The sequence below is a fragment of the Gobius niger genome (assembly GCF_951799975.1).
Source record: "Gobius niger genome assembly, chromosome: 3".
In the NCBI taxonomy this organism is placed as follows: domain Eukaryota; kingdom Metazoa; phylum Chordata; class Actinopteri; order Gobiiformes; family Gobiidae; genus Gobius; species Gobius niger.
The window spans coordinates 23704751-23716921 of NC_136854.1; the positions used below are offsets into that span (position 1 = coordinate 23704751).

At 41.5% G+C, this 12171-nt stretch overlaps 1 protein-coding gene across 9 annotated transcripts in view; it reads right to left on the bottom strand.

Moving 5' to 3' along the window:
• The window catches only part of LOC306960596 (nuclear factor 1 X-type-like), an 85793-nt gene that overhangs the window by 11403 nt on the left and 62219 nt on the right, over nucleotides 1–12171 (bottom strand). For 4 of the 9 annotated variants that reach the window (XM_079553029.1, XM_079553031.1, XM_079553033.1 and 1 more), the window contains 6 exons: nucleotides 4857–4919; nucleotides 4516–4590; nucleotides 4313–4436; nucleotides 3856–3891; nucleotides 3513–3640; nucleotides 2682–2756 (listed from right to left, as the gene is read on the bottom strand). In XM_079553029.1, the coding sequence (XP_079409155.1) occupies nucleotides 2682–2756; nucleotides 3513–3640; nucleotides 3856–3891; nucleotides 4313–4436; nucleotides 4516–4590; nucleotides 4857–4919 (501 nt within the window). The remainder of the gene's footprint in view (nucleotides 1–2681; nucleotides 2757–3512; nucleotides 3641–3855; nucleotides 3892–4312; nucleotides 4437–4515; nucleotides 4591–4856; nucleotides 4920–12171) is intronic. The other 5 variants (XM_079553036.1, XM_079553030.1, XM_079553037.1 and 2 more) reach the window with 3 other exon arrangements.

The following is a 12171-nucleotide window of genomic DNA, read 5'->3' on the forward strand; positions in this document are numbered from 1 at the left end:
CACACACACATGCACGCACAGCTGAAGAAAGACAGTGGAGAGAGGTCTAAACAAGTGAGGAGAAGTCAGGGAATCCTCCTTCCTGAACTGATTGAAACCACATATGGAGGCCTGGCCATAACCCTCTGCGGGCCTGTAACAGTTAACTCAAAGCACTAAGCGTGTCCCCCAACACCACAAGTCCCCTGTGTCTCAGGAAATTTCACAATCATTTGGAACTAATATGAAATCATGGGTCTTTTACTTGCCTCCTCTAACCTCCCCCACCCCTTCTGTAGCCCCTGTGGAGCAGATGTCTCCAGCATCCTGGTGGATCCCAAGGCTACTCACACACAGAAACACCATCTGGGACCATGTTTCAGCTGTGGATGTGTGTGTGTGTGTGTGCGTGCACTGTTTGTGTGATTCATATGTATGACTGCATCTTAATACTGTAGTCCAGTGTGTGTGTGTGAGAGTGTGTGTGTGTGTGTGTGTGTGCTCTTCGACTCAGAGCGGACATCCTGGGTGCACCTGTGTCAGTGTCTTTTGGTTGGTGTGTGTGAGTGGTTGCTTGTTTACACACTCCCACCTGGACAGGGAATTCCCACATGAGCTTTGGCTACAGCAGGTGGGATCCTGCAGAACGCACACACACACACAATCCTAAAGTCACACATTCGGCTCTTTTTTCTGTGTGAAGTATTTTGGCCATATTTTAACAAAAAATAAAATAAAATAAGAAACTTTTCAGGGCATGCACTCATGAAAGCGTTTTAATATTTCATCCTGAAAACTCTGAAAACTCTCCCGCACACTGTCAAACCTGCAGAAAAGGGAGATTTTAGTGAGCAGCAACTAGGCAAAAATAAAATTGTTGGGAATATTTTCATCCTCAAAAATACTGTGTGAGGATTTATGGATGATCTGGCAACATGATTAAAAAATAATCAATCTATGTCAACAAAATGCATGTGTGTATGCCTGCAGAGCAACATAGTGTATTCAAAATGTAAACTCTATCAGGGGTACGCTCAGGAATTTTTAATATTGAGCAAATTTGTTCATGAAACCCATAGTTTGCGCCAATGAATGAACACCAACAATGTTCAGTTTTCAGAAAGCCCATATTATTTACACACTTTTTTACTCATTGTGTGTGTGTGCCTGCTCTAAGAGGTATGTAAGTGAGTCGAGCAGTACCCAGTCAAAGATCCTCTGATGAGCAGCCTCTTAATTACATTTCCAGCTAAGTGAAGCAGGAGAGCCACCGCCGGAGACTGCACACCAACCTAACCCTTCTTTCATTAGCTCTCACTCTGCGCACACCATAGGCCTCTTCCTCATTTACCTCCTACCTTCTCCAATCCCCTTCTCTGCTTTCCGCATCTCTCTGCACTGACTTGGCTGCTCCCTCCCTGGGGTCCTTCCCTCTGTACATGTTTTCAATTAGACAGAAGGGAGACAGGGGTGGGAGTCTGAACGGTAGAGGTAGGAGCAGGGTTTTTACACCTTTGATCCACAGACGGTAAGCATCTTAATGAGGGATTTGAAGCACAGGGCAAGCACACCTGCAGGGGTGGGGAGCGTGATAAGCATGTGTGTTTGGATGTGTGAATGTCTGCATATCGGGGGCTGTCATCAGGTAAGAGTGCGTGTGTGCATGAATAGGGTCTGTCTGGGTGAAGATTTGTGCGCGGGAAAAGAGGCAGCATGTGAATGCGCCCGCTGCTGTTCAGTGACATCTGCCTGTTAAACCTATGTTGGTAAGAGGATTGATGACAAAACATGAGAGACAAAGCTAAAGCTATCCACCTGTGGATTGATCATTTGCATGTTTTCTTGTGTGCACATGACAGGTTTAAATGCTTTTGAAAATATGACTTATTTAGATTTATAAGTTCATAAGATGCATAGTTATCATTTTATTTCAGTGAAGTAGCAATTTTAATGAAGAAATGTTTGACTTTTTTAAGCTGTTGACAGGAAGTGACATAGATTAATATTCCATAGCAGTTTGACTCATTTCACATTGACTTAACATGGTTGCCACGGCAACAGTTTAAAGCTTGTCTTCATCTATGTCACTTCCTGGAAGTGACATACCTAAGGATGTCACTTCCACCTAAGGAAGTGAAACTATAAACATCACAAAAATGGCCAAACTAAGGAAAGCTGGGTACAATCTTTAGCAAAATGTAATTGTGTTAACTGTGTTTTAGCAAAGAATTGTGTCTAATGTGTCATATTCACTTCAGCGATATATGTATTACGATTTCATCGTTACTGTAACATGGGCTAATCTTTGTATCTATCCAAAGTATTGAAATGCAGTAAATGCCACATAATATATACATGATCTGAGGGGGGAAAAAACAGTGTGATAATAGAAAGAAAAGCACAAAAAGGTTCAGTTATTCAATCAAACTTCTACCAACTACTACAACAAAGCCATAAACAAATCCATTATTGCTATTTCAATATTCAACAAAGCATATTGTATGGCCTTGTGACATTAACGAGTTGTCTTCTCATTACATATTGGAAATTTCACTTCCCACAAGTGACACATAAAGAAAATATTATGAATATATATACTATATATGTATTCTATATACATACGGTATTTACACACAAAGGGAAATAATTGTATTTTATAATCATGTATCAAGATAGTATATGAGTGTAATCAATGCTCTAACCATGGTAAGGAAACTGCACGCCATCGTTTTCATGTTTTATCTTCCTCTCTTGCACACTCGCCAAATGGTGCTGCACTGAAAGTGAAGAAGGGTATTGTTAACAATGAGACAGGATCAGGACTGAGAGGTAGAGAGTCTGAAACAGGGAGAAATGTGAGGAGAGAAAGTGTGAGAATGAGTGAGTTTACTACTGAAATAAGTGGGAAAACCTAAGGTGAAAATAGATGCGGGGAATTTGTGATTTGAGAAATGAGGGCATCTCTAGCCCGTTTCCAAGAGCTCCCCAAAGGTTTTCTACCATTTCTGCTTACACTTGATGAGTCACATGTTTATAAGCATTTTTCTTTAGTTTTTTTTTCTGAGCATGTTGAACAAAGTCAAGGGATTTTCTATAATTGGGCAGAAATCATCTATGTAGCATTGTTGCAATGACAAGTGTCCTCAAAAAGTACATGGCTCTAATAAATAAAATTAGCTTATATGGTAAAAAATGTAGGAGACCCCCATCATAGAATGTGTTACCATAAGATTTATACTTTTTTTTTTAATGTAGTTGCTTAACCTAATAAACACCTTATAAATAACTGACATGTCGGCCATTATTCAAAAGACTAACAACAACATATACATAAAAAAAATGATCACAGTATGTCAGGTTTCAATGGTTAAATGTTTGAATCAATTCTAAACATTGTGTTCAAGGTTAGGCGCGCGCAGGCTGTGCATAGCTTTAGTTAAAGCAAGTGAGTATGGAAAACAGGCAGATCAGGGTGGTCAATTAGAAGTCAGATAAGCATGTCATGACAGACTATCAGGTGAAAAGATGGGTACCTGCATCCATGTCATTGGGCCACGCACTGGACTGGGAGGAACTGGCGGCTGGGGAGCGTCCCGGGTAGAACACATCATCTGTCGGACTCTCCATCTCACTGTCATCTAAAGACTTTCTCTTGGTGGAGCTAATGTCAGAGAAAAAAAAAGTTTTATCTTTTGAATGTTCATTTGTCTAACTGGAGACCTAAACACTTAATGACACTTAAAATTGCAAACAAAATGAGAAATAGATGGAAATAGAAGTCAAAATCTCAGAAAGAAGGAGAGCCGCAGTAAACTCTGTACTGTGGAGAATGTTTGGAGTCTGACTACGTTTCTGTGTTTTTGTGTTTGTAACTACCTCCGTGGAAGATTTGCGTACAACTCCACCTCAGACCTACAGCGGCAGCACATGACAGAAGTGAGGAAAGAGAGAAGGGTTAGGAATGAGAAAAGCTGATAAGAACTGTAGCATGTTGATACATCAGTAAATCTTAACAAGAGGACACAGACAAACATGTACAAGAAGTGTAGGACTGGCTCCAAGTCTGTAGATGAACTTTAGTATCAGATGCCATTCATAGTAACAAACCTCTTTGCCAGAAAGCTCATTCTTGCACTAAGAACCAATACACTGTTGGCAGATATTACTGTGATTTCACACTTTCCTCTAGTATGCCCTTGGCTTCTCAGAGAATCACATTTGGATAGCACAACTACTGCCACATGGTGGCTTAAGCACAAACAACACAAATGGTGTAGTGTTTTCATCCGAGAGAGCGACAGCCATATACATACACATGGTCTGACTACTGCACCTGGTAGAGGGAGGGGATGTCAGGGAACGACGACCTAACGCCACTTGGTTGATGTTGTAGTAGCTGGGACTGCTGTCCAGATCGGCCAGGGAGAAATTAGGACCTGATGCCGTGGCAACAGGAGCTGTTAAAATAAACAAACACAAATGTAATGCCATACTGGTTTCTATCTATCGTAATAAATCACTGTGTATTGCACCCACTTTGTGATACTCTGACGAGTTCTGCCACATTCCACACCCCTGAGGTGACAAAACAATCCTGGAAACTCAGGTGTCCTGCACAGAAACGCATCATCAGGGAAGCAAACACAGACACATTAGAAAATCACAGCCTGTGATTAAATGAAAATGAATAAACATCTGAAATCAAAACCCTCTGAGAGGTCGGCCATCTGCAACTATGTTTGTGGATCAACATCTGGGAGAGTGTGTTTGCTAATTGGATCTATAATTGGAATATGTTATGGCTGATAAGCATGATAGAATCAATTCTACTATGCTGATTTGACAGTGCTTGGCCATAGTTGAGCGAGAGCGCTTACCGTTAGGAGGCGGTTTGATGTCTGTGTCGCCCTGTTGACTGGAGCTGTCTGATTGTCCGGATTCTGCAGGAAAAAAAGAAGAAGAAGATAAACGGTGTGTGTGAACATGTCTAAAGTAGAAGGGGTCAAATGTTTCCAAGACTGTGATATGTGAGGTGTTAGTGGTATATGAGGCACTTGCAGTATGTGCCGGTGTATGGCGTACATCTTGAGAGTATCTGTGTGAATTCACACATTTTGTGTGACAGCATGTATCCAGGAATGTTATCTCAATTTCTTTCTGTCCTTCCTGACTTAAGGTGTCTTGATTTACAGAGTGCTGCTATGCCATTTAGTATCTCACCACGCAATCATACCCCCCTTCCTAATCCTATTTAATACCTTCTTGCTGGTAGGGATTTAGTCCTTGTAAACAGAGCACCTTAAGCATCAACACACGTATGAACGCACACCCACACAACCACACTCAATCTGTTTCCTTCTGTAAATTTTGTTTCATACTTAATACATGATGTAATCCCAGCATGGACACACAAATAAACTTAACACAGAGGCAGGCCTCATAAGCAGCTGAACTGCAAAGCCTGAGTTCTCTCTGGGATTTCAGTCATCAGTTTTAGTATTGACTTTGCATGTAAAATATGTTCATGCTTGATCATGTTTATTGAGCCCAGGTTGTGGAATTAGCCGACATATACCAAAGTTGCATCAGTTGTCTTGCTTTTTGTTTTATTTGCGAAACAGAGGAGAGCCTGATCGGCCTGAAGCTGCAGGCCCTTCAGTTCGGCCTAACTAATATGAGTCTAACTAGCCTCGCACAAGAAGGTGATTACCTCCAGTCTGTAGGTGACAACAGAGCACTCAGGCTGATGCCAACAGCACTTGCCTCGCAGCCACACTAAGCCACAGATTACTGAGCAGAAACAATAACAGACCTGTCTCTCTGCCTACGAAGAAGTGCTTATCCAGAGAGAGGCGAGACAGACGGCCGTGAGAGGGAAAGAGAACACAAATGTAAGAGAGATTCTCTTTTCCCACTCTTTTTCTGCTAAATGTCTCTCTCTTCTCCGTCTCTCACTCGCTGAGTGCAATGCTGGCAGCCATCTTAGAGCTTGGCAGCCATCTTAGTTTTGGCTGTAGTTTTGCATTCCAGCTAACTGACGGTACTCGCTCCAAACATATGAGGCTAGACCCCACCGTGTATGCACCCAGACACACTTGTGCACACACATGCGTGGACAAACAGTGGACAGAGTAAACATACATATGATAGCCAATTAAAGCTCTTGGAAAAATAGCCTGACTTCACGAGACTTACTACCGCCATGTAGTATTTTAGTCCAGGTTTCTAGAGAGTTAAAGCGGGGCATTTCAGGGCCCAACATTCGAGTCAGTTTATCAAGGCTCTTACATGGACCAACGAGGTGTTTGGGCGTCAATAAATATGTTTGAAAGTTAGTATCAACCATACAAGCACAATGGGGTTCCCAACCTGCTTATGAGGCTTAGCATGTTCTTATTCAATAAGAAAACAGAGTTCATTTGGACACGGCACGGTTCAATCCTGGTGCATCTGCCTTACTACTTGTAATCTTCTTAAAGTTGGCCTTGTGTGACCTGAATGTTTTGCTCTTTCTGACTTGCAAGCCGCCAAGTAAACTGAGGTTCACCATAGAGCGGCGGCTCCGAGGCGTATTTGCAAAACTCTAAGGACATTTTTAGTTGACAGAAACATTAAGCACATCAAATGTCAGGCATGCTGCATAAAATGGTCCACAACAGCATTTTGGTCAATTTATAGATGACACAGGGGGCTAAGAAGAACATAAGCATGGGAAAACTACAATATGTCATAATGACTGATATAATTAATAGCTTCATTTCTAAATGCTCTTTGACAAAGTGAACTAATAGGGAATGTACGTCCTTGAATTTACAGTGGTTATATCCCTACTAAATCCAGACATTAAAAATATGGAGGACAATGGTAAAAACAATACTTTACTATATTGTAATAACTCTCCCCTTGCCTTATCCTGCAGCTCGATCACTTGGCAGCTCTATGTCTTATTTTGCATCGTTCTCAACCACTATTTATCACTGTTTCCAAATCAGTGCAGTGTAGAGCTATGGAGAGAGCCCTGGGATGGAGGGGAGATGTGCAGCTCAGTGGTGGTTTGCTTGTTGGTTATCATCTCCCCAACACTGCCTCCCCCAGCCTCTGAAGCGCACATCCAGCGCTTATCTTCCAAATGCAGTCCCCTAAAGCCCTCCCTCCAGCAAGCCCCGGATGCCCCTCCAACCCCAGAACAGGCAGCTACTTTTGTGATTCAAAATAATTAAATACAGTCACAATAAAACGTCAGAAATTTTGGAAAAGCAGATTTAGCAGATTTAGCAAGTGTCATTTTGAGTAGTTATCTAATGTAAGGCTGAAAACAGCATTAGAGCAACTTTCTGGGACAATTGGTCAAAATGCTCTGATCTGATTAGGGCTGGTATTATATGAAGAAAGCAAATCTTTAGATGCAAAGTTTCAACGTCTTGTGGATCATAGTACGGCACAAACTAAAGTTACTAGCTTGTGTTAGAATATATTTGTGTCCTGAGCCCCTCTAGTGCTAAAAGGTCAAACGTGATTACAAAGTGGCGCTGTACATGTGTGTGTCTGTGTATCTGTAACAACATGCTCACAGACTGTTGGTTCCCAGCGATTCTGTTCCTTGTTGGAACAAATGTCATGTGGTCCCCCCCCACCCCCCCTCCTCCTGCTCCTTCCCCTCTGCGCTCTTCTCCTCCCCAAAACACAGGATAACGCCGTACAGCCTCCCAATTGGGTTTCGCTTAAGAGGTTTATCGGTATGTTGCTAAACATTCTGACCTTTTTTTAATCCTTAATGCGCTTAAAATGTTCCAAACCCTCCTAATCCCCCTGACTATCCCACACAGATGTTCACTCAGCTCTTTTATTGGATGTTATTTCATTATTAAATATATATGTTTATTCCATTTTTAATATTTCCAGTCTGTTTATGGTTTGAGACATAAGTAGACATCAGTACATTGGGTATGCTCTAATGCTAGATGTGTGAATATGACTTTTTTCAATCCACTTGAGACAGAAGCTAAAAGTTACTTTGATTTTATTGTGTGGGTAATGTTTCACTGTCTTAAATTAGATTATCTTGCATACAAACATTTCCTAGCATGTATGGAAAAATCTGTGAGTACAAACATATGAGCTTTCTCAATGTACGTAATGCATGTGCATATAAGCCTGCCTATGCGTATTTGTGTTTGTATCCCTGTGTCGTGGTGCCATAGTGCCATAGTGCCATAGTGCCAGGCAGCCCGGCTGTGTGGTGAGGTGGCTGCGCTCTGTGTGTGTGTGTGTTTGTGTGCATGGAGCAGGTGTGCTGAGCCGCCCTGCGCAGCTTGCTGCCCATCTGTGCTCCCGTCTGTGTGCCGCCTGCGCCCACGCTTTGCCAACAGCACCGCACCACAGCAAGAAGACCCAGGAGAGAGGGATGTGGAGAGACAGAGAGAATCAGAGGCAAAAGGAGGGAGCAGAGAGAGGGCTACAGGCGAGAGGAGGTGTGGAAGGTGTGCCTGTTACAGTAGCTACTGTTCTTTCATTTCTTGTAACTTATTTTGGGTCCAAATAGTGACGATTCAAGGATCAAGCTGCTCTGATTATTATCTCCATTGAAGGCCCTCAAGTCAGTGTATAATCTGTATTGTTTCAGTGTTATGGTTAAAGGCTTGCTGAAAAGTTTCAAATTGAAGCCAACATTTATTAACTTATCCAAGTTATCACAACTGGGTCAATGATAGCGACTTTTATTAAAGTAAAATCGCCACCCATCACATCATAGCAATTACTATTTGCTATTTACTAATCATGAACTGACCATTTAACAATTCATAAGCCACAATAAATACAAAATACAATTACACACATACATACCTGTTTAGAAATCAAAGGTATGTTTTCAATATTATGTATATCATGCATCTCATAATTAAAATATGTATTTGCATCTCGGGTGCTTCCGAGGCTTGAGTTTATTTTGGAGGCTGAGACCCCCAGCACCGTTCACAGCACGGCCTAACAGAGCGTGAAGGTCCCCCCGCTGAGCTGATACTGATATAACTGTCCAGTAAGTGGTGTTGACATCAGCATTATTATCCTGTCAACCTTCATCTCTACTCAGCTTAAAGGAGTCAACTGGGGTGGGGGCCTCAGCGTGTTAAGGGCCAGTGTCTCTGCTTCAGCCCAAATAAATACATCTGCACAAAGGCCGGAAAGGGAAGGAAAAAGGGAACACAGGGAGGGCAAAGGGAGGAGGGCGGGGGGGCCTGGAGGGCACTCACAGCTCCTATAAGACACACACATCAAAGACACACACTCTCTCTCTCTCTCTGAGGAGAGGGCTGCAGGAAGGGACGTTCACCACCAGGTGGCGATTTGCTGGCACATACAGAGTATGATGAAATGCAAATAAAGCAACAAGGCCTTGGGCCAAGCGTCTCCTCCAGCTCAGTCTTCATTCTTAAGGCACAGAGAGAAGCAATCCATGAAGCAGGAAAAAACACAAAGACATGAAAAGGCAGAGTGATGTGAATAAAATTAAAGTGAAATGAGGAGCAGTAAATATTATTGTGATCTGAGAGAAGGCTTATTTTTCTGCTTTTGGGGCTGAGATAAGATGAACTGACTTATACGACACTGTCAAGAGGTAATTAAATACATTTTGTCATTTTGAATAAAACTGTAGTAAAGTAAGGGGGACGGGTGAGGATGTTTTTAAATGTAAAGCACTTTGTGACGCAGTCGTGTATGAAAAGCACTTTATAAATATAGTTTGATTGATTGATTTACTGAAACCTCCCCAACACTCACTATCTTAGCAACATCTTGATGGGAATTCAAACCAAATCAAATCATCATCATAATTTATCTATTTTTTTGCTTGGACTATCTGCTTTTGATAAAGCCATGTTTTATCTTGGCAATAGTTACAATTCTGTCTTTGTTCACATTCAGCTCTTTCTTTAAGACACATGAAATACAGCAAATTTACACTAATAGAAGGCTAGTGTTGTTGGTTAGCCAAGGACACACTGATAAGAGCGAAAAAACATCCTCCACTCACATCCACACAATCAGCCCATGAACACAGCACCAAAGTGATACAGAGCGAAGCTGCCAACTCCTTCAAAAGCACCGCTGAGATAACACCAATAACAAACATTCTCCGGCAGCCAAGTCCCATCCTCCAGAGGAACACTTCAATGAAAATTTACAGCAAATGTGGCACTTTATGAACATAACAATACTTTTGTATGTCAATGGGATGGATGCACAACTCTGCAAAGCAAGAGACCCAATTAGAGACATTCTTAAATCGAGTGCTCCTATATTGTATATCCCAACATTATGTAGAATAAGAGGGTTATTTTAGCACATGAGGAAATAATGAACAATCCACTGGGAAGCTGTGATTGAAAATTCCATAAAGTATAATAACATAGTAATGCATATTATAATTCAGTTTGGATTATTCCTGTAAACAATAAAAAAAACATCTATTTACTTTACTAGCTGTTTAATTTATTATTTTTGCGATTTACAATGCAGTAGCTCTGTGCCTCCCTGCTGAGCCATTTACAAACAGAGCTTCACAAAGTGGAATGGACAGTTAGACAATGTGTCCCAGTGGGAAGTACAGAGAAAGCGATATTATTCAGTCAGTGAGTGCCAAGAGCACAGAGAGCAGGAGAAAATGAAAGATATGTATTGGCTATGACGAAGTGAATATCCATATTTGTGGAAAAATCTGGCGAACACAAGTGGCAACACTGTGTGTTATATGATGAAATGTGAACGTTGCACTGTATAGAAAACCACAGGAGCCGGAGACTGATCAAAGAGGTCATACTGTCACGTTGACAGCTTCACATACAAACAACACACACAGACGCAAAAGAGCGGAAGGACATGAGCCTGGTGCTGCCAAGTGTTGATCACCTTCGACCCTCTGGCAGAGGGCTTAGAGCTGGTGCCAACCAGACAGCTCAGCACAGGAAGCAGAGCAAACACTAAGTTCCAGCATGAACAAATCCAATCAGAAACATTAAATTACACTATATAAGCTAATGAAGGCGAGCATTATACTGTGCAAGTGTATGTGCAGAGACTTGAGGTAGGAAGCCACTCGATGAATTTGCCATAAGAATTGACATGCTGGAGCAAAAACACCTGGGATAACATGAAAGTAAACAGATACAAGTGACCAGTAAAGTGTACCCTAAACATCACATTCATAGACACATTTTCCAAGGCCCTCTTTGTCCATTGTGAGGCTCACAACGTCACATCGGGGGAACAGTATGGCAGCGTGAGGTCATGTGAGGGAGCTGGAGACAGGCGCCACAGTCTGAACTCAACCAAACCGTTATCATCAATAGTGATGGGCATTTGCACAAACAAAAATCTATGTACTACTGTAGAACAAGAACATATATATGGTTGAATTGTTCATGTAATGAAAAATGTATAGTATGCAAACAGTAAAATAACATTGAAAAAAGTACAATGTCAAATTGCTAATCCAACAAATAGCAGTGATTATAACCCTTACAGCGAGGATCGCACTGAACAGCTTGGAGCGAGTACAAACAAGAGATGGCAGGACACAGACAAGAAGATAAACCAATCAGGAGGCAGATAGATTGTAAGGCAGACTACCATCTGTTTGTTATAGGGGCTCTTTGGGGGCCACAGCCGTGTGGCAGTTTGAGTATGTCAAACAAATGTAAGGGCATCCAGATGTGTTGATGATATATGTCAGTAGTTATGGGATCTGACTGTCTCACAACCGTGTCATAGCTCACTTGCTAACAAACAGTAATCTGGGGTCTTATCAAATATCTTCTATAAGATGATCAGTCATCTATGGACAGAATTTGAATTAGATATAAGAACTTAAATCCCCCAATCCTTTCTGAAATGTAGCTCTGAGCCTATTATGTCTATGCTCCTAAATAGTTCCTCACTAAACTAATTTAATTCACTTCTACAACACAATAAGTATTTGACGCAGGAAGGAAACTGACACAAGATAATCAATGTATATCTAATCACAGTCATCCCAATCCCAAACTACACTGAAAGACTTGAAGGGGAGACACTACAGGCAGGTTTTGGGCATATTTGGTCATATACATTCTCACCTGAAAACAAAAAAAAATTGGAAATTGCAATTTCAAGAGCCATTTTCTCAAAATGCATTTTTATCACATTGGTGCAACA